Raw genomic sequence first — 22,678 nt, forward strand, 5'->3', positions numbered from 1 at the left:
AGTTGTAAACAAGGCTGTGTTCGTAACTGGTTGTTACAATTGTATCTAAAACCCTTCGTTTTCATCCATTCCAGGTTCGACAGAATAGTCCTTCTCCTACTTTATTAGCTTTCGGGGACCACCCTATCACGCAACCAAAGCAGTTATCTTTTAAAATTACTCAGGTAACTATTTTTGAGTAGAGCTATCCTGTATCACTTCAGACTGTAGAAAAAAAAATTATAGACATGTTTGTTTCTTTGTCTTTCAACTTCTAAACTCTTAAAGGCTTTCAAAAGCTTTGCTTTTTACAATCTGCCAAAGCATTTTTCTGTTGAGTTCTGTAGGTCATGGTTTAAGTCTTTCTGCTTAGCTTTGTATTCTGTACTTGCTCGGCTTCCAACAATGTACTTAATGAGTAGTTCGATGACCATGTAGGTGACCATGTTGTTGGTAAGCTTTTGCTCCAGATTTTAGCTGTTGTGTGATCTTAGAAGTAGTGGCTGCTCTTTCAGGCAGTATTTGAAGTGACAGCTGCTGTTGTCGTATTGCATTTAAAATATGACATTGAAGAAGAAAAATGAGATGGCAATCAAGACGATCAAGATATAGTTCTGTCATGACTTTTAAAAGCTGCAAGCAACTGTTTTATTCTCTGTGCCATTTCTGACATGATAGATTCTTTCAGAACTTAGTCAGAACAAGGCTACTTCACTTGTTGATCAAATACAGAGAATTTAAAGTAATTAGCTGACATTTACATTCTTGCCCTGTCTTGTATGCTTTTTTGTGAACAATAGCTTTTCAATCAGTGATGAAATCTTTTAACACTGTTAGTGGTTTGTCCCAACTGTTCACAGTTGTTCTCATGAAGAGGGAAAGCAGTTTTGAATAAGAACTTTCCATGTCACTTTTGAAACACATGCAAATAAGATGTACTGGTCTTGCTGGATGTTTTCAAGTAGTTTATTTCTCTACCTAACAAGCATGAGAAAAATAATGCTGTGATTGTTAAAGGAAAGGATAAATATTTCAAAATATTCTTTTTAGACTGATCTCACAATGCTGAAATTAGCTGCACTAGAAAGTAATAAAAATCAAGACTTGGAAAAGAAAGAAGGTCGTATAGATGACTTACTCAGGGTAAGTGTTAGACATGGGATAAAGACGTTTATTCAGAACAACAGACAGTGAATCTGAAGCAAGTATTTTAAATATTTGAATAATCCTTGTTTTAAAAAATTACCCTGGAGTTACCTAAATTAAAAGGTGAAACAAGTTTTTCTTTTTTGTAATTTTTTTTTTTCTGAAAATCCTAGAAGTCTATGAAACAAAATGCATAAGCATTTTTTTTTCTGCTTCTGTGCTATGTCTAGTTAATGTTTAAATAGGTTTATATGCTTTCTGAAGGTACAAAGAAAGCTGATGCTGTTTTGCAGGCAGTTGGTTAACTCCTTAAGTTCATAATATAATTTCATGTAACAGGTGGTTTTTTGTTGCTCCATCTGTGAGTAGCAGTTATCAGTGGGACAACTCTTGACAGTTTCAGAATGGAGGTGATTGTGACAGAAATTATTACGGGCAATAAATAACTACTTTTAGTAAGAAACCTATGCTATACTGTGCTCTAAGACCTGTTTTCAGAAAAAAAATCTTAATGCTTTTGCTCTTTAAAGAAGTGTTGGAAAGGTAATACATAGAAATATGAAACAAAACACCCTGTATTTACAACTCAATAGTCTGTTTAGTGTTTATATGTGGACAAGTACATATTAACCTGTGCAGTCATACATTATAAAAATTGTACATGAAGACCATTTTTTAGCACGTTCAGTAGTATGGATAGACAATCCTATCCTTTTTTTAATAATCATTTCGTTTTAAACAATATAATATTGCTATGTTTTTGTTAAGGTAATAAGTTAAATATAATTGTAACATAGGGAACTTGTTAAACTTCCTATTCAGATAACTGAAACTTTTATCTGTGAATTTTTTCTTTTCTTTTAAATTAAAAATGTTAGGATTTCACATGACTTCAGCAATCAGATGTAAAGGATCTGGAGCTAAAATTAAACTTTCAGTTTAACACTGGAGGAATGGAAAAGTGTTTGGTACAATGCTTTTATGTATTATTTGTATGCTGAATGCTCTGTAATGCACAGTGCAGCTCAGTGCGAAGTGTTTCGATATATCTTCATATTTTGTATATATTTATTAGGCTAACTGTGATCTTAGAAGACAAATAGATGAACAACAAAAGCTACTTGAAAAATATAAAGAAAGGTTAAACAAATGTATTTCAATGAGTAAGAAGCTCCTAATTGAAAAGGTAAGTTTACTACTTTTATAATCTTTGTGATAAAAACTGTTAGCATGCCATAGAAGTCCATTATGACTCCTTCTTTTTCTCTTTAACTTTTTTGCTCATATTCGTGGTCTCTTATCTGTCAGTAAGTGTTTTTATAAACCTGAATAGGCAAAATAAAATGTTGAGACCTTTTCAGATCATGGAAAAAGTGCCTTTTTTAATTTAAGGGGAGTTTTCCCATCATGAGTAATTCAGAAATAGCAAAGCATAAAAGATAAGAAGTTAATAGGTAGCAAACTTTCTGGACTAACTTTAAGATTACAGTGGATGGCAAAATTTATGAACATAATCGGTTATGGAGACGAGACAGATAAAATCTCTTTGCAAGACGTTTTAAGTGGCTGAGACAATTTTCGATTATAAAATGATAAAATGCTATGTTAGCTCAGGATTAATGGAAACAAATTAAGGTGATAATTTACTTTCGTACTACTATGAAAGAAATAGTTATTGCAAATTTAATGCCAATTATATTTAAACTGACAATTTCGTAAAAGGCAAGGATAGCTTGTTTCTCTCTTCTTTAAAATAGCCTTATTAAAAAAAAAAATCTAACAAAAAATGAATAGAAAATCAGATTATTACAAATTAGGATACAAAAAAGTTTAAGGTAAACAGCCAAGGCTGTCTCCTGACACTAGCTGCTAGATGCTGCTGTCAGATACAAGGGCACAGACTGGTCCGTCAGAGAATTAGGGAGAGTTTCCTTGCTAGCATGCCATACATAAATTGTTGCAGTCCTTTTTAAGTTCCAGTGTGGGGGGACTGCGGGCAAAAAATGCCTCAGATCCGTTCAGCATGGTGCTAGGTGGGCACCTTCAGACTGAGAATATCCCGTAGGCCATTTTTCATGAAAGGCCGTACAGGCCTCCTCTTCAGTCTAGGAGTCTGTTTGCACAGAAATCCTAATTTTGTCAACTTCTCACTTTTTGTGCGTGTGTGAGTTTGAGCTGTAGGCATTTCCTAAGAAGGAAGCATATGTAACAATTAAAGAAGTTTCTGTCCATTAGTGGTGTTCCCAGGGCTTGCTCTTCTTATGCTGAAGCAGACTGGGCAGGTTGAGTCGTTTAGCCCATCCCAAGGATGCATGTGGTAGCAGTGGCTGGTTCTGAGAAGGGCATCTGCTTCTGCGAGGGAGTATCTGGTTACGGTTCAGTCTACCTGCAGTGCGCTCCCACGTAGAGATTCCTGAGCTCAGTCAGTTTGGTACAAGTAGTAACACAGATGCTCTGTCCAGGGAGTTTCCCGGCTAAGTAGAGTAGGTGCTCTCTCTCTGATATCTGATCAGGCTCATTTAGTATAATAGACATGTACAGACATAATCTGAATTATATATCTGTATGATGCTGATACTCTTACCAGTTTTGCGGTATTTACAAATAAAATGTTTTGTTAATTATGAAGAACAGCAAACTATAGGAAAACTGAGTCAAACTCTAATTTTTTTGGTGCACCAATCGTCATTAGTACCAATTCTGACAACTGCAGATATTTGAGTTCTGCAGAAATTAGAATAAATGAGTAAAGTAATAAAAGAGTACTTTTACTTTACATAAAAGATGTTTTCATCTACTGTCCTTTCACCCCTCCCTTAGAAAGTTGTTGGAGGAAAAAAGCTGGGTGTTTTACTGACTTTTTGAACACTTTAGTATTACTAAACATGAATATTGTTTTGTTTTCTTAGAGCACACAGGAAAAGCTGGCAAGCAGAGAGAAGAGCATGCAAGACAGATTACGCCTGGGGCATTTTACAACAGTTCGTCATGGTGCTTCATTTACTGAACAGTGGACAGATGGCTTTGCATTTCAAAATCTTGTGAAGTTAGTAAATGCTATGTTCTTAAAATTCTGACTAATTGTTAGTTCCCTCTAGTGGACTGTTTTATTACTAAGGTTCTAGGATTGGAGCAGTTTTTCATACACTGTATTTTGCTTTGCCTTTTAAAGGCTGAGAATACAGTACAGACCTCCCTTAATCAACTGGGAGAATACTAAGGCTGGATGTCTTTGAAAGACAGTTTGGTTTCACTTGATTGTGACTATCCTTAGAAAAGCATGAATGTACTAAATGAGCAGCACATAATTATCCAGCTCAGCTGGTAGTAAGAGCTATAAAACTGAATCAGTGATTTTTTTTCATGCAGCTAACCATGTATCACTGGTGATCATTGGGGCAGATGAGATCTGTGAGGTTCTCAGTGGTTAGGCAGGTGCTGCCTGCCCATCCGTCACTGGAGCAGCTCTTTCAGGCATCCAGCTCCTCAGTGCCATGGGTGACAAATGTGGCAGCCTCAGACAGGGTCTAGTGCAAGTGGATGGGGACAGCAGCCACCTGGAAGAGAGCTGCTGCAACAGGTATTTCAGCAGAGATGGGGCCAAGGAAAAGGATCTGGGAGACTATCAGAGATAGTGGTAAAATAGTTATGCAATGCCTCAGAAGATGTTCTTTGGTAATGAGTCTGACTCCATCTTTGGAGATATGTTTATGTAAAGGTAATTCACCAAGATTTTAGTTTTTGAAGGGCAATGTGTAGTCTTAGCATTATGTGATTGCCTAGGGTATTGGTTTTTTTAAGACAATTTTAAAAACAATCTGTATCTCTGTTTTGCATAAAAGCTGTAATTGTTTGCCATACAACCAAAGCGATGATTTATTTGGAATGGTCATATCAAATTCAGTATTTGGCCTATAAAAATCAGGTACTCTCTATTTACACTGTTGCATTTCTTTTGATGGTATAAAAGAAGGTATCCACCAGCTCAGATTTTTTTTTTCCATTTTCTAGTGCAGAAATCATGTGTAACACTTTCAAAAACAAAACAATCCCAAAATCAAAAAAACCTCGACCACATATTTTGAAAGTAGATTGTGCCAAAACTTTAGCAACATTTTTCCACCTCATGAAGAACATTGGTGTTCTTTTTCCTAGGAAACATATCCACATGTACTGTAACTTTTCTAAAAATTTCTTGATGCTTTATCAGATAAAAAGGTAGTTCTTTAAAAAATGAAAAATGATGCAACTTTAATAAAGCTTTTTTTGGGGTTTACAGGCAGCAAGAATGGGTGAATCAACAAAGGGAAGACATTGAAAGGCAAAGAAAGCTCCTGGCCAAGCGAAAGCCTCCAACTACAAATAATTCTCAGGCACCATCTGCCAATTCTGAACCCAAGCAGAGGAAAAATAAAGCTGTGAATGGGGCAGAAAACGATCCCTTTGTTAGACCCAATTTACCACAGCTGTAAGTTTAACATTTCAATCAGTCTTTTACATAAATTCTCAGATATTGTCTCTGTGAGTTCTATTCAAATAACAGCATAAAAAGACACTCGGTATATTCAGCAGCTATATTCTCACTGAGGACTTGCTGATGTTAGGGAAATTTGCACCACTGCCTACGAAGATGCTGCACAATTGTCCAACATATTTTTGGTCAAGTCACCAGAGAAAGGCCCATTCTGTGTATATGCAATGTTCCTCTGTTTTTCTGATCTAAATGAGTCCTTATTCTGGTTTCCTACTCTTGTAATGCCACTGATACCTGTTGAACTTTTCATGATCCACATTGGTTTAGGAGCCTCTCCTTTAGTTAAGAGATCTTTTCATTTTTCATATAACAGTCTTTAGCTGACAAGAAAAGCTTTTTTCAGCCTTTAGTATTTGAAGACATGTCTAAAAAGAAACGGAAAAAATATTTTTGTTTTCCCTTCTGAATGCTGGATCCTGAGAGCAACTGTCAGAAGTTACTGATCGCATTTCACATACTGACAATGTTGAAAGTTTTTGTCATTTAAACATAAAAATTGAGAGCTATCAAAGAATTCTCCATTTTTCAAGTGACTTTTTTTTCCTGCAGGCAGAAATGGTATAATTCAAGGCACAGACAGATGTGTTCCTGACATTTAATTTGACTATTTTAAGAAGTTGCTGCTTGGAGATACTAGATATTGCCCTTGATGCTGAGAGGCTGCAGCTGATAGTCTGTCTGTTGCTGGTTAGTTTAAATAAAAAAGTAAATAACTAGGGTTAAAAAGACTAAGAAATTAATCTGTGTTACCTTGTGGAAGTAGACTACATGTGTTGAACGTGGTCACCTGTCACCTCTCACTTGTGGAGGGTAGTAATTTATACTTCTGGGGGTGCTCTGGTTAGATCTGCAAAATACATACATTTGGACCATCAGTTTGAAGACAGCTGCATATGTTTTGTGTAATGAATCATTCTTAAAGTTCACATTGTGAAACTGGCTGTGACAAAATCATGAAAATACAGTAGTAAGGCTTGCGATATAAGCAAATCTTGGTTAGTGTTACTTGTGTATTTTTGTAGTGCTGAAGATTCATTGCTCCAATTGATTATTTAGTAATACTTAGTGCTACGTTTCTTCTTAGAAAGGAATTCATACTTCTGAATAGTACAGTAAAGATGACTGTCATGTTAAAAATACCTTTTTGTTTGAATGTAATACCTCTTGTTATTAAAAGTAACATGTAAGTAGTGGAAAAGACCCGAAAAATTGCAGAACTTGTAATTTGATGGCTTTTGGCCGTGTCTCCATTTGTGTTAAATTTCCGTAATCTTATTGCTGCTTTAGGAGGAGATAAAATATAAATTTGGGAAAAAATACAGAAGACATGTTCTAATTATTAAGTAGGATAAAATTAATTCCTGATAACAGACTTCTGAATATTTTCTAGTGTAATGCAGTTTTAGGTAATTTCCAAATTACTAAAAGCTTTTCAAATTTTGGTTTTATTTGGCTTAACCAGTTACATTTTAAATGGCACATGAAAACGCTTTCTGATTATGGAATTGCCAAGAGAACAATCGGTATTGTCCTTTTGTATCTAGTGCTAGCATAAATGTAAGCTATAATTGAATCAAAACTGTTTTGCCTTTAAGTATCCTAATTTGATCATTGTATAATCTAGATATGAGATTGCTTGCCTATATGATAAGCTTATAGATTTTATTTCAGACCTTTGAGAAGGTCTGGAACGTGTCCTGAGATCACAAAATGATTAAGCCACAGCATGCTCTTAGGCCTTTACTTGAAATGGTTTTTTAAAAAATTCATATTTAGGATTCATTATAATTTTGTATAGCAGTATTATGTGTTGACTCCTCTCTGCTTCTCAGTACAGATTTAAATATGTTTTGTGTATCTTGGTAAAACAATTATTTATTGTGCACTTCCATTTTAAAGTGAATTTGTCATCTTCTGTATGTGATTTCCTCTTATTAACTTGTGCTTATCACTGTTCCTGTGTTACTTCAAAAGTAATGATGTTAATTAGTGTAGCCAAATGGAAGAGGTTCTGTTTATATGAGGCATGGGGAAATGAAGAGCTGCTTGAGATTAATGAACTAAACCAGTAGTAAATCAGTACAACATATATGCAAGTGATTAGGTAGATCTTTTTAAACAAGCAAGCAACTTGCTAGCAGTTATTAGCAACAATTGTCTCTGCCACTGCATTATTAGCTTTAGAAAATGTCTCCAGCTGCAGATATTGACAAGATGACCTATAGCTTTGTACCAACCAATATTATTGAAACCCTTTCTGAAAATGGGTGTTAACTGTTTTGAAACTAATTGAAGGTGTTGTCTGAGGCATTCTTAATAAGGGCATTGTTTTAGTTTAGCCTGATATACTATGGTCTCTGATAGGAATTTAAAAGCAAAATTTTTGCACTGAAGTTATTGTATAGAAGTCGCCATCTGCCAATGTCCTGTGAGTGAATGGAGAGTTTGGTGTTTAAATAACATGCAACAAATGAGTCTAAACACTGTCCTGGTTTTCCATCGTTCTTTCCCTTGTTGTGGCCCCAACCAAAACTAAAAAGTAGTTTTGATTTTGAGAAATCTGTTTTCTGCTGAGCAAAGTAATTTTATTAGTCTTACATGAAAGGAATAAATTGAAATTTATTTAAAGAAAAAACATTTATTTGAAATAGAGATTGCCTTCTTAGCCCTGGAAACATTTGTTTGAAAACTCTATTCCAAATTCTTTGGAGACTTGAGGGATTATAATGCCAGTCCCCTACTTCTTAGAAGCATCTCTTATTTCACTTGACAATTATTTCTAGGAGCGGCGTTTTGTTTAGTTTAGGTGACGTAGTCCTTCGTGTGCAGCTTCAGCCGTGTCTGTTGTATTCACTTCCTCATCACCTTCCTCTGCTTCCCAGTGCCTCCGTGGGATCTGCCTGCATCCTTGTCCCTGCAGGCACTTGGGGATAGGAGAGCAGAGGGAGCTGGTGGAGTTTGTTACTGTAGCTGAACAAATGCACCATTTAGAGGGAGCATTCTGTTCTGTGTGGAACAAATAAAAATATTTTCAGAAGCTTTTTCAGGCTGGAGTGCCAACAATGTGTCTGGGCTTTGCAGGACAAGCTCCTTTCCTGAGGCAGTCTCTTTCTAAGGCAAACATGGAAACAATGGGTGAAAAGACCTCATGGGAGGCTTTGACTTGGTCAGTGTCTGCCTGCCCTTGTAGAAATTCAAGGAACTAGAGTGAGAATAAGGTTGGACCAAAAAAGGAGCGCTCTGGAAATTGAGGCCAAAAACTTGTATTGATGTGTGTATGGCTGTTGGGGGCATGGCCACATTCTGTTGTGCCTGTGTCGCCAGGATGAGTTTTCAACTGGGAATAGTTGGGAGGAGAGATGGTTGTAAATGTGCCAGGCTTGATCGTCATGACAACGAAGGCCATTTTGGTTTTTTGTCTTGTCTGTACCCACTAGTAAGTGTGTTTTGATCATAGATTTTCTCTGAATTTGTGAGGAAGAAGTGCAGAGAAGATTGGTTATGGCTACCCATGCATACCATGTCAAAGCCTTTGAAATTTGGCTATGAAAACATTGTTAAACAGCTGGAAGGCCTTTTTTTGTTAATTAAAAAGAATGTTTAAATTGGTGATAATCCAGCTTTTCAGGCTAAGTAAGCTGTCTGCTGTCCTCCAGTGACAAGTACAGGTGGTACACCATGGCCCTACAGGTCAGAGGAAAGTTACACTACATGCACAGAACATGTCCAGTGCTTTTTGGGGGGGAATTTCAGGATTTTGTTGCATGTTTATGATAGTTCATTTGATTGTAGACAGTTAAAATACAGCATTTATTGCATGGTAGTCTTGAGCAGAAAATATCAGAGTCAGGACCAGACTGTTACCAGACCAATTCATGCAACCTACTCCCAGCTGCCCTTCTTCCCCAGCGCTCCTCAGATTAGCCTCAGGCCTGACCACCCAGCTTGGTTTAGTCAGTGGACCAACGTCCCACCCCTGTACTCCTCAACCGTTCTTCCTCCACATCCGATGAGACCTGTATGTCCCAGGTGATGGAGGAGCAACCACTTCTGTGGGAAATGGTGCAGTCACCATCCCGGGAGGTGTTTAAAAGGCATTTAGACAAGGTTCTTAGGGACATGGTTTAGTGCTAGAGTTAGGTTACGGTTGGACTCGGCGATCCTGAGGTCTCTTCCAACTGAAAAGATTCTATGATTCTGGGAAATGATGGTGTCTCATAGGTGACTTCTGTTTTCAGAAGGTCCTTCCAGCGTTCCACTGCCCCAGGAAAGGCAGCGGGTGGGTGGATGCGGGTGGGTGGATGCAGGTGGGAAGCGGTCTCTGGGCTGGATGTTTTCAGCCTGTGTGGCGGGTGGTGGCCTAAAAAACAGACAGCACGCACACTGTCACTGTTTCACTGCGCTTCATCTTATTCTATTTTAATATTAATATAAAGTATAGTATATTTATAGATAAGTAATAAACTCCTACTTCTAAAAAAAAAGTAAATGTTTCTGAATATGAGGGAATAAAGTTTTGTTTTTCTTAAGTAAACAAACAAAATCTAAAGTGACTACGTTTGCATACAGTTCAGCATTTTATATGCCTTCCTCCAAAGTGTGGTGGTCAGTAATAACAGTTTCAACTTGCTGTGAATCATGCTGTGCCTCTAATAGAGTTAGATTTGTAAGGAAATAGAAAAATGGAAAACAGTCATTTATTGGGATATAGCACGGAAATATGGAAAGAGTGACTTCGAATCTTAATGTTTTCAGTATAACGTCTAATGTGCTCTGTGCTCAAGAGGGCTATTTAAGAACTTTTTGGAAGAGCTGTCTAGGTGCTTTGTCATAACTCTACATAGATAGCTGAGGTTTTGTAAAAAGTACCAGCTTTCCTATATTAAGTTAGTTTTTCAGGGGATCTATGGTTTTATAGCTCTCAGCATTCAATGAAAATTCTGGAAGGTCATGTCATAAACTTTGTATTTTCAGTGTGTTTCGTGTGTGCTTCAGCTTGGCTAAGCCTCCTTTCTGAGAAAGGCTAACTTTATTGTCTGCGTTTCTGGAGATGCACAAACGTGTAGTTTATACTACAGACAAGAATCTGCAAGGAACAATATTCAACTTCATAACACATCGGCATTGATCCTTTGCCTTTTTAATTGAGACCTCAGTCTGCATTAGGGTACTTCACTGTTTGAGTGGAAGTATTGAAAAAATGTCAGGGATGCTGCTGTGAGTTGTCTAGTGTGGCCTTGATAGTCTCTTTGATAGGTCTAGCAGATGCATTAGAGCAGGAATTAGAGCATTGTTTTCTTAGGTTTCTTGCTGTTGTTTGGACTCTACAGAGAATGCACTGCCAGCTTTCCCACATTTTCTTTAATGTCTCTTCTTTTAAGATGTAGCATAAATTGTCTAAACCCAGAGGAGACTGCCAAGAAAATAATATAAACGTTCAGTCCCAACAGACCTAAGGGGCCTTTTGTCTTTATTGGAAAGATGCTGTGGTCAAAAAAGAATCCAGCAGTTTCACTGATATTCATGCAAAATATCTGGTCAACTCAATCCCCTGTCCTGGCCAAGTCAGAAAAGGGGCAGTGAGATTCAGTATTTATAAAATCAGGAATAGGAAAGGGCTCTATGAAAGCTGCAAAACCACCAAGTTTTATCCTGAAAAGATGCACTGCTTTATAAACAACTCTTGAGACCAAATAAATACAGGGTTTAGAATTCTGAAAACTATGGCAAACTTCACTCAAATTTAAAAGGGGGGAAGAAGTCTTACAGTTTATTAGATTTCTGAACATTTTATTGAAGTTGGCATTTGTTTTAAGAGAAATCTGAGTTGGTGTCCCTCACCTCTGGGAAAACCACTGGTGATTCTCAAGACACTCTAGTTCCCTAGACTTGCAATATGAACAGCATGTGTAGCCTTCTAAACACTTTGTGTAACTTATCTTCCCAGGACAGTTGATAATTGAACCCACTAAAATATGGACTTTGTGAGAATGTATTATGCTATTAGTTTTAGCTTTGCGTCATGCAAGAAATAATAGATCTAGGCAAAAAAATAAAATGTTTCATTTTAATTTGTTTATTGCGATTTGTGTGAACCCTTTTAAGGAGGCCATACCTCTTTCTCCTTCCTCATCCTGTTCCCCTTCATCATACGCATATGGTTTCTTCTCCAGAACTTAAAGTCTCTTTGGTGTCTTTTCTTTGGTTGTTTGTCTTCTGTGTCCTTTTTGTTCATTTGTCAGATGGATACTGCATGTGGTCAGTTCATGAGTTTCTAGTAGTTTCTAATAGTTTCATAGTTACTAATTCATATTAGACCGTCCATCCTGTATCTGAATGATAACTGACTTTGTGTGCTGGCAAGTCTACAGGCAGTGAGGGACCACTAAATTAATTGTAGCCAGGAATCTGTTCTGGAAGGAGGATGAAAAGAGAACAAGCAAAAGAGTCTCTTGCCAATTCAAAACTAAATTTGTGGTTTCATGCAAAATATAGTGTTAATGAACTTGGAATAAATGATTTTGCACTACTTTCTTTAAATCACAGCTCAGAAATCCAGTGTTATCAGTCTTGTCTAGTTGGTTTCTGGATCTCCATCCTTTGGTTCATTAAGTGTTACAGTTGAGAAGCAAGCACCAGAGTAGGATCAGCAAAAATACCAGGATGGTGAAATGATCCAGGATGCACCCAGGGAATCTAACAGGCTATCTGAGAGAACAGAAATGGTCCACAGGGAGAGACAGTTAATATTCCAGAACACCAGACACAGAGGCATTATATAAGTACGTTTTTACCCTGAAATTACAAACCAAGATGTTCAGATGGTTCAAAAATGTAGTCTGAGTATTGTGGTAGTAAATAATTCACATAAGATACTGTATTTTCTGTAGTATTTAAGTAAGAATGCTGTTGTTTTGTTTACCATCATGTAAAAGCTATAATTACATGTTTGTTTGGGGTTTTTTTCAGCTTGACTCTCGCAGAGTATCATGAACAAGAAGAAATTTTCAAACTTCGATTAGGACATCTCAAAAAGGTGTGTATCTGATATGGTATTCTGAGGTTGGGTTGGTTGGTTTGTTTGTTTGTGGTTTTTTTACCATGCTCCGAACCTTAACAACTAGTACTATCAAAATAAGAAGAGGGCTTATTGGGAGCTATCTGGTTACAAAACATAATACTAAAAGTGCTGTACAATTTTGTGCCTAATCATGGCTTGCCTTTTTTTTTTTTTTTTTTTTAATGCAACTTACCATAAACACTGAGAGTACAGGGTAGTAGTAGCTGAGTCCATCCATTCTAACACTGTACTGATTCCTTGAATCCTTGTAACAGTGATGGTGCCACCAATACTGCTCTTGTTCCAGAGCTGAGGAAGTGGAGTCAGCCAAATTTGATATATGGGCTTTTTACATTAGTTTTTGACGTTTAAAAAGGTCCAATTTATAAATCATTCCATTTCTGAATGAATATAATGTTTTTATCATCTATAGTATCTACTTCAGCTGCTATCAGCGTACTACCTATCACAAGAGAGAATATAATTTTCCTACTTCTATGGAAAATATTTTTTCTGTATGTTATATTATTTTTGCAATCAGATATTTTACTCCAGTTTTTGACTTTTAAAAAAAACAAACAGTACTTTTTTCTTGAAGCCCATCATTCTAATAAATCCGTGTAGTGAGAGAATTATGATATTAACAAACTATTGCTTATTCAAGCAAAGCTTTTGAGGAGTAACCTGTGAAAACGATTGACAGCTCAAGCAGGCAAAAATGTCTCAACAAGTGTGAGAGGAAAGTACATTTATGTGCTGAGCAGTAGTTCTTGAGATGTTCAGTCAAGACAGATCATAGTGGTTTTCCCCTTGAAATGTTTCAAGAAGTCTGTTTCAGGCCTGTTCTCTTCAAATGTAGAAGTCACCTGTTACAAATCCTCATATAAAAAACTGAACTGAGCCCCTTGAGAACACTGATGCTGTTTTTAAAGAACATGACAGAAAGTACTTGAATCTGTGGTATGGAATCTGCAGATAAACTTGTTGGCCCTAGTGAAGTAGATGGCCCACATGGTTCTTTATTGTTAATGCTTCAGAAATAGCACCAGCCTCACGTGAAATTCTGTAGGTTTTTTCCCCACGCTTTAACTTTTTTGAAGTCTAATGAAAATTTCAAATAACATATGAAGGAAGCTGTTACAAATTTGCTTAATACCTGAATGTTGTTTTCACCTTGAGCATTGATGCTGGGGTATTCTGTATAAGAAGGAACTTCCTTGACTAAATGCCAGAGGGGAAACAAATGCTATTTCCAAGGAAATCATGCTTGAATATATCTGAAAATAAGAACAAAAATACATACTTGTGCTTTAATTCTTATGTGCGATGCAGATTTTGTCATTAACTAAGAAAAACAATTTTGTTATCTTTTGACATGGCTGTTTCTTCCCTAGTGCTTCTTTGCTGGTTACATTTTTTAGTTCTTCTGCATTTGCTGTTTTGCTATCTGCTCCTCTGCACTCTCCAGATGCTTTCCTGGTGCTCTTCTTTTTGGTGCCCTGTACATGCTGCCACCACCGGTTTTCTTTTCCTTCTGCTCCTCAGGAAATTCTTTTCCCACTAGCAGCTTCAGTCCTGGAGAGAGGCTCTTGTTTTCTCCCTTCCTTTTATACAGCAGTGACCTGAGGCAGCTAAGCTGGTTCATTCTTGCTTAAAGGTATTCACAGCCTGAGTGTCCTAAATAACAGCTGGAAACAATGCAGCCAGCCAGTTCTCTTTGGACTAGCATTGGCCTATGAACCACATTTCAAGAACCACTGAATTGCATAATATATGAACAAAAAAGCCCCAAAGAGGCATAACTGATGGATTTTTTTTTTTGTCAGCCTTTGGGAAGAACATAGACAACTGTGTGTGTATAAGTGTGTGGCCTTTTGCAGGGGGAGAAGGGCAAGAATTCTTTGTAAAGGACTATTGGCTTATGAGGAACTGCATATCATTGCAGAGTATTTAACAGAGAACTGCAAGGATGAATCTAAATATTTTAAAAAAAAAGGAGTTTAACATTGTATAAACAGAGAAGAAAAAAAACCAACCAAATAAAAACCCAGAAACAAAAACAAACCAACCCCACAAACCTTGACATTATATGTTAGGAAAAACAAATGGTCCACCCAGATCTGCCGGCAGATTAGTGTTACTTAGTCCAGCTTTTAAATTATTAGGAATTTGATTTTCATTTTTTGAGTGGAGGTTCATCTAGTGTCTTGTTTTGGGATGAGGGGGTTTTTTGCTTAGCTTATTGAGAAGGATTCAGGATATCCACCGAAATCATCTGGTCCAGACTCCCCAACTCATTGAAATGTCATCATTTAATATGTGTTCTAGATTATATAAATACAGTTGTTGTTTCAGGGTGTGGTTTTATGATGTACAATGTTTGGAAACACCAGCTTTACGGCATTTTCTCTCCCCTCTGCTGACTTCTGCCTCTGTCCCCTTGTGCCTTGACTCGTTGCCCAGTTGCTTTTACTAGCACCACCAGCTTGTGCAGTCACAGTATAAATTGGAGAACTGATCTGCCTTCTTTCAAAAACCAAATATGTATCTTTTATGAGGGTTACTATAAAAAGAAAAAAAAAGAAAAAAAAAAAAGGATTTATTAGTTTTCCAGTTTGGTTTACCATGTGGCCATACAAGAGGCTGTGCCAAAATAACAAGAGATTATGTGAGGCACTGCTTCCACTGGCACTGCTACTAAAAAAATACGTATCAGATGCCAGGCCTTCTCTTTCCTTTTCAGCTACAATAATTCCATAATTATGAGCTTTCTCTTATGGACTAATTTTGTCTCCCCATTATTCAAGCTTTCAAGTTCTAGAGGTACTAACTCTGACTGATATAAGCATTGATATAATGCTTTCTAGAGTGTCTTTCAATGAGTATACATTTTTTCACTTCAAGTATAAATGCATAGATTTCCACAAATTAGACATTGTGAATTCTTTACTTTTTTAGAGAATCTGAATAAACAACTATTTCAGTGTTCTCTAATATGTCACATAAAGATGAGATAATTTTAAATGCTGAAATTAGTTGGGAATGTATTCCTACCTGAGATGCTTCTTTTGAAATTGCACTCAAAATCTGAGGGTATACACATTCTGCATTTTTAGTTTTAATAAGATATAAATGGAAAAATCTTTTTTTAAATTAACTTGGTTTTGGTGTCTTTTGTCGCCACCTTAAGAACACTTCTGCATTAATGACATATGCTTTTATTCCATTTTTGGTTTGAACTTCAGCCTCAAAATATTTTAAATGTCTTCTCTTAATTTGTCCATTTGTACAAAATCTATAACTGCACATAGCTCAGTTTTTTCTCCTTTGTACATCAATTGCAGACCGCTTCCCAGATAATTTCTTTCCTTGGCTGAGGCACAAAACCCAGCTGCCTCTCATTTCAAATAGCATCCCTACAGTGCAGAACAAAACTGCGAACATCCCATTACCTGTGGGTTCATGGACAGAAAGGTTCCTTGAAACAGGCTTTTGCCTTATCTTTCTGAATTTTTCTGGCTTTAAGAGAAAACCAGTGCTTTCTTCTAGTTCAGCGGGGTTTTGTAATGTAATGTTCCTCCATCACCACTAGTATTGATGCAAGGGTAAAAATATCCTTTTCAAATGGGGAGTAAATGAGCTTTTATATTTAATTCTTTTCATTTGCAGGAGGAAGCTGAAATACAAGCAGAACTTGAACGTTTGGAAAGAGTTAGAAATCTTCACATAAGAGAATTGAAAAGAATAAATAATGAAGATAATTCACAGTAAGAGAGTGTCTTAATTTTGCATGTCTATTTTTAAAATAATGCTCTAAAATCACATTTTACCTACAGGAGAGAGGCTCATTCATACTTTTTTTTTCTCGTTCTCTTTGTTTATGTGTATATTTTAGACACCAACTTATTTAAGCTTCAAAAAAATAGAATTATAATTTGGTAAACTTATTAATGGTTGTTTTGAATATGCAAGAAATAGCATATATTCAAAGCTTATAGTGCAGGAGAGCTAAAACTTGCTAGACCATATTACTAGGCTAAAAAAAATACTTGTAAGAGAAGCTAATGCAATTCACTTAGCTGACAATAATGCAGGAATATGGTGGGGAGGTTTGAAACAACAGCAGCAATTTTGTGATGGAATTAAAATTAATTTTGATTTTATTGCACTGTAATTTCATTCCTACTAGGTACAGGTACCTAGAAGGAAAAATGCAAAGTCAGGTTAAATTTTACTCTGTACTTCAGCTTGCATGGCAATATATCATAATGTCAAATTGTTATTTAAAATTAATTATTACTATGTAGGTTTGAAAGTAATAATTACATAACTAAAAAAATGAGTCTGTTTTCCACAATGGCGAATACAAACACTAACACCACAGTTCCACCAGCTCATGAAGCTGGCGCTGGTGCTGGGAAGGAACTGGTTCTGCCTATCCCTGCCTCCTTCATTATGCCCTTGCCCTGTTCGCTCTCACATGCTTGCAATGGCATTTCTTTACTGAACAGACGCTGGAGATTGATTCAAGTTAAAACTAGTTCCTGTGGTTTCTTTATCTGGATTAATTTTAACCCCAGATTGATTTCCTGGTCTAGTTCTTTGCCCCACTTGCAAAAATGCTCATGTTGCCATGAGGAGAGAGGGCAGTGCAAGGGGAGAAGGAGCAGCCAGGGTGAAGGAGCTGATGGGACTGTGCTTCTTTCTTTCTGCGCTAGGAAATATTTATGAAAGAGTAGCCTTAAGACTTCAGGATTTTATTTTTTACTTTTTAGACACAGTAGAATTACATATACACTAAGACTTCTAAACATTAAAGCAATGACACATGAAATTGTACTTAACTATTTTAATGGCCCCCATACCTACCCTGCAGGAATACGCAAAATTTTTGTACCATGTGGCAATAGTGCTAATTTGTAGCTAAATTGGTGTTGTGTTTTAGATATGAAAAGTAACAGGTGTTGATGCTTACAATTAAATTACAGGATATTTTCTTTTAAAAATAAATGTCGTACAAAAAAGAAATAAGCAATTATTTGCAGGTTAAATTATGACCTTTTAAAATCTTCAGTGCTTGCATTAGAAGATTTTTTTTTTTCTAAAAGAGATCTTTCATCAAGAAGTAATAAATGCCATAGAAAAATGACAGAACTTGGCTGTGTAAATATCACATATGGGGGGCAAAGAATGTCCAAATTACAGTCCTACTTGAAAACAGAGTTACAGGACATGGACAGCTAGAATACTGCACCTTCACTGCTCCCTTTCTGCAGTCAATGTTGACACATTTTATGGTACAGAATGAAAAGCTTTAAACTGTGTGTTTGTGTTTTTGTGGAAGTTTATACCTGAGTATTTACCAAGTGGCCAAGCTGCAGCTTACATTCATTGTATAGAAGACAGGAGCAATGCAAAAGTGATTTAGGTCTGTAGCCTCTGCTGTCTTTCCTAACATGTCTTGGCAACTTGGCCATTTGATAAGGGAGAGGGTTCTGAAGCAAAGCAGCTGTTGGGTCCTGACTCGGATCCTGTTGGGATTTCAGCTTCCAGCTGTGGTGCAAAGCCGAGCCCTCTTTCTTGTTCTAGCAGCCTTCCCCTCTACGTCCTGCTACCCATGGATGCCCTCCCCAAGTGTCCCAAATATAAAGTAGGCAGCAAACTCACCTGTTCAGGGTTCCAGCCTTGACAATGAAGAGTAGGAAGTATTGCCCTGTTGAGAGAGGATAGGCTTGTATGTCTGCATGTGTTCTTTACAACCGCACTAGGATAACAGGAGAACTGGAGAGTGCAGGTTAGGGTTTCCTTGGCTGGATTTAGAGCCCACGTGATGCTGGGGCTACCTGTGAGGTGCAGGTTTTGAGCCACGGAGAGCCACACAGCAGCAAAAGCAGCAGTGGAGAGGGAATGTGGTAAGGTTCACATGACTGGCTCTACTAGAGGCATGCATGTAGTAGAAGGACCAGTATTAATCTGAATTTGCTGAGTGTGGTTTTAAAGGATTGGTCTACTGCTCACATGCCATCAATGACCTCGTGATGCTACCTCTACATTTGTTATTTCTTCTACACTGAGTGCATTACTTACTGTTTATGATTTTTTATTGTCTTAAGTGTTGAAATATGTATTTTCGTAGTGAGGAAAAGGAAAGTTTTATATTTAAAAGAGGCACACAATAACCAAGAATATGCATCTTCCCTCAAATACTTGACTGTCTATGACCATACTTCCAAAACTGTAGAGAACATGGAAGTAGACTAGCCCTAAACCCTTTCTTAGAGTTTTCTATGGAGGATAAGTAGCAACTGGCCCTAGATTCATGAGTATAGTTGTCTCATCATTGCACTAGAAATATGATGGCTATTCACCTCCCTTCCCCCTGATTCGCTGGAAGGATGTACTTTGTCTTCTGCGTATTTCAGGAGAGAGTATGGTCCTTTTCTCTGTCCTGCAGCATCATTTTGTGTTTGGAAGGAGTGGTTTCTTCTTGCTTCTGATTAGAGGACGAACAGATATTCAGTTCTTAAGTATGTTTTCTCTATATTGCTGTTTGTTATTTGTTAACTTCTTAGTGTTATATAAAATACATTTTGATAAAAGGAGGTAGGTATGTACAATATGTTTCATGTGAAATTAGAAGAATATCCGCTTCGTCTGTTCCAGAAAGCTGAAGTTTGGGACTTCTCTAAAATTTGGTAAAACAAGGAGAGCGCCCTTGTGTCACGTGTTTAAATTTAAGAGTGCTTTTCTTATCCTTACAGAAATAGAGAAAAATAAGAAAAAGTTTGCCAGAATTGACTGGTTTGATGGTGGTGTTGTGGTAGCATTTGTACCCTAAATAGTCAACAGGTACTGAAATATTGTTCATCATATTAGGTATTGCTAATAAAAACAAAACTCCATTTCAGAAAAAGTACTAAGAAGTTTAACTTTTAGACTCAATTCGTATACCTTAAATAGAATTTTTTTTTTTTTCTTTCGAGATTTAAAGATCACCCCACGTTGAATGAGCGGTATTTGTTACTCCATTTACTTGGCCGAGGTGGCTTCAGTGAAGTGTACAAGGTAGAGTGTGTTGGGTCTGCTAAATCTAATGTTTGAGGCATGTACTTTTGTACATTTAATTTTCAAGGGGAGGGAGGGAATCTAAATAAGCAGAAGGATTATAATGTGGTATACTCTTTAAACACTGTTTGAGGAAACTTTGATTAACCCATGAAGGGAGGTAACATTACAATAGACTTGTCAGTAGACTTGTGAATTAAATGACAACTTTTTTCCTTTTTTTACTTGGTGTTATTTTTGTCATCTCTGGTTATAACTTCCTCATATTTGTGGGTTTCTTTTCTAGGCTTTTGATCTTTATGAACAAAGATATGCTGCTGTGAAGATTCACCAGCTTAACAAAAGCTGGAGAGATGAAAAGAAAGAAAACTACCATAAGTAAATATTAATGACTTACGCTTCGTATGTTAAATTGAATGGCATTTTATTGATTGTAGAACGTTAATGTATCTGTCTTCTTTTAGACATGCCTGCAGAGAGTATAGAATACACAAAGAACTGGATCACCCCCGGATAGTGAAACTATATGACTACTTCTCCCTGGATACAGATACGTAAGCACATAAAATGACACGTTTTCTAGAACTTGGCAAGGATTTTAGTGCTGTATATTAGATAAACAGAAATGAAGAGTATTTGAACAAAAATAGTATGTTCTTTCTCTCAGGCAAAGCATTTAGGGTTTCCTTAAGGGGACTTAAAAATAAAAACCACTAGTTGCAGAATTTTGTCTCAGCTAAATATTGCAGTCCTTCTATAAAGCCATGAAAACAGTGTTTTGCAACACCTGACTAGTAAGCCCTGCAGGATGTCCTGAGGGTGAATGGGACATGCAGTGCTGTAATGTTTCTGCGCAGAGCAAAGGCTGCTGCAGGGCAGCTGTAGCTTAGGGAAGCTTCCATCAGGAGCATTATGAGCCTAAGTGTAGCACAGGGTCACTGGGCTGCACCTCTTTGCATGAAATTGTGTCACATCCTAAGGGATAGTGAATATATTGAGAAACATACCTACATAACTAAGGGAGTTTTTAAATTAACCTCTCATCAATATGGATGCGTTTTCTCTTCTGGTGAGTATGAATGCTCTGATTGATGTCAGGTTTCATAAGCTAATAGTTATGCCGTGTGTTCTATTAACAGTTTCATTCATATAGTTTAATATTCAGACAGCTGTTCTTAAACTTGCCAGGATCAAACTGGGTTGCCATATCTCCGTTTCTGATTGTGCAGTTTGATATGTTATTTAATTTTGTCTCTCTGAATTCTAACACAGGTTTTGCACGGTGTTAGAATACTGTGAAGGCAATGACTTGGATTTCTATCTCAAGCAACATAAATTGATGTCAGAGAAGGAAGCTAGGTCCATTGTAATGCAAATAGTAAATGCACTACGGTATCTCAATGAGATCAAGCCCCCTATTATACACTATGATCTTAAACCAGGTAAATGAGGAATGTTATGATTAAAAATGTAATCTTTTTTTTAATCCCTTATTTTGTTTGTTATTCATGCCTGAAAATGCCAAAATTATCTTCTGTGTGTCAGGCTTATTGTGAACAGCTAAAAAAGGGTGTACTTTTCCTTCTAGTTTTATTGCCAAAACCAATTCTTTTCTGTGGAAAAATTTTTGTCATAACTTTCCTACTTTGTATTATTTTGATTTGAATTTATAGAAAAAATCATATAGCACATAGATACATACATTGGTATTTAGCAATATAAACAGGTAAGATCATTAGTTGGCTCAGTCCTGTCTGATCACTGTGGAATGCTGATGTATAAATAATTTTTCCCTTATGTATTTCTTAGTCTGCAAAGGCTTGAAATAAGTAATCACTTGCAGCATCCCAGCATAAGCACTTCAAAACAGGACTTTACAGAAGTTTTCTTTACAATTAATAATGAGCATTGTCATAAATTATGTAATGTCTTGAATTCACGGCCTTTGTTTTCCCACCTTGCATGAACAATGCTTGTGTTCTTCATGTGCTTCAGTCTGCTGCACTTGCAAGCGTGGGGTTGGTAATGTAACTCTTGTGCCAGCCTGTTTACTTGCTGCTGTGTAACAAATTCTTCATACAGATTTCTCTCATGTTATGGAATTGTATAGAATGTATTCTTGGTCTAATTAGTTTTTGTTCTCTGAGGAACTTCAAACTACTTTTATATCAAGAAATTATTGCACAACTTTAACACATGGAGTAAGATTCTTAGAATTGCTGTAATTTCTTGGCATGATTTGGTGGGATATACAAGCCATGAAATATGTGGTGTAGGATTTTTTCTGGGCAGAAAAATATGGAACTTCATTGTAACATATACTACTATGTTTTGGTATTTCCTCGCTACTTTTTGGTGTTTCCTGGTTGTCCAGCCAGCTCCCAGCTGAGGGAGCCATTTCAGATGATGATGATAACATAAAGAGTCCTGAGACTGCACTAAAATGTGTCATGGTCAAGTTACTCTAAACTTGAGGATGTAAAGATGATGTAAAGTTGTCACTTAACCCTCGTGAAGTTAGATGTTCCTGAAAATTGAACCTGGTTTTGAAAATAAAACATTCTGTTAGCTGTTTTGTGGTAACTTTTAAATTTTTTTTATTTCCCGAATAGGTAATATCCTTCTTGTAGATGGAACAGCATGTGGAGAAATAAAAATTACTGATTTTGGCCTGTCCAAAATAATGGATGATGATAGCTATGGTGTGGATGGAATGGATTTAACTTCACAGGGAGCAGGAACTTACTGGTAATGCCTAGTTTGATTTTGCTGTTTAGACTCTGGGTCATTGTTCAGATTTCATAAATGCTCTCTCATAAAACCAATTTGGAGAGAGAGCTAGAATTAAAAATACTAACACGGATGACAAATAAAGATTTTTGTGCGGTGCTGTG

General features: G+C 36.7%; 1 protein-coding gene across 3 annotated transcripts in view; it reads left to right on the top strand.

The window, feature by feature from the left end:
• Positions 1 to 22,678, top strand: part of TLK1 (tousled like kinase 1) — a 70,206-nt gene that overhangs the window by 39,975 nt on the left and 7,553 nt on the right. For all 3 annotated transcript variants that reach the window (XM_065637839.1, XM_065637840.1, XM_065637838.1), the window contains exons 7-18: positions 75 to 164; positions 1,030 to 1,122; positions 2,201 to 2,311; positions 4,035 to 4,171; positions 5,405 to 5,593; positions 12,629 to 12,695; positions 16,389 to 16,486; positions 19,703 to 19,784; positions 20,071 to 20,162; positions 20,249 to 20,338; positions 21,057 to 21,226; positions 22,397 to 22,532. In XM_065637839.1, the coding sequence (XP_065493911.1) occupies positions 75 to 164; positions 1,030 to 1,122; positions 2,201 to 2,311; positions 4,035 to 4,171; positions 5,405 to 5,593; positions 12,629 to 12,695; positions 16,389 to 16,486; positions 19,703 to 19,784; positions 20,071 to 20,162; positions 20,249 to 20,338; positions 21,057 to 21,226; positions 22,397 to 22,532 (1,355 nt within the window). The remainder of the gene's footprint in view (positions 1 to 74; positions 165 to 1,029; positions 1,123 to 2,200; positions 2,312 to 4,034; positions 4,172 to 5,404; positions 5,594 to 12,628; positions 12,696 to 16,388; positions 16,487 to 19,702; positions 19,785 to 20,070; positions 20,163 to 20,248; positions 20,339 to 21,056; positions 21,227 to 22,396; positions 22,533 to 22,678) is intronic.

Source organism: Caloenas nicobarica, chromosome 6 (assembly GCF_036013445.1).
Source record: "Caloenas nicobarica isolate bCalNic1 chromosome 6, bCalNic1.hap1, whole genome shotgun sequence".
NCBI classification, from domain to species: Eukaryota; Metazoa; Chordata; class Aves; order Columbiformes; family Columbidae; genus Caloenas; species Caloenas nicobarica.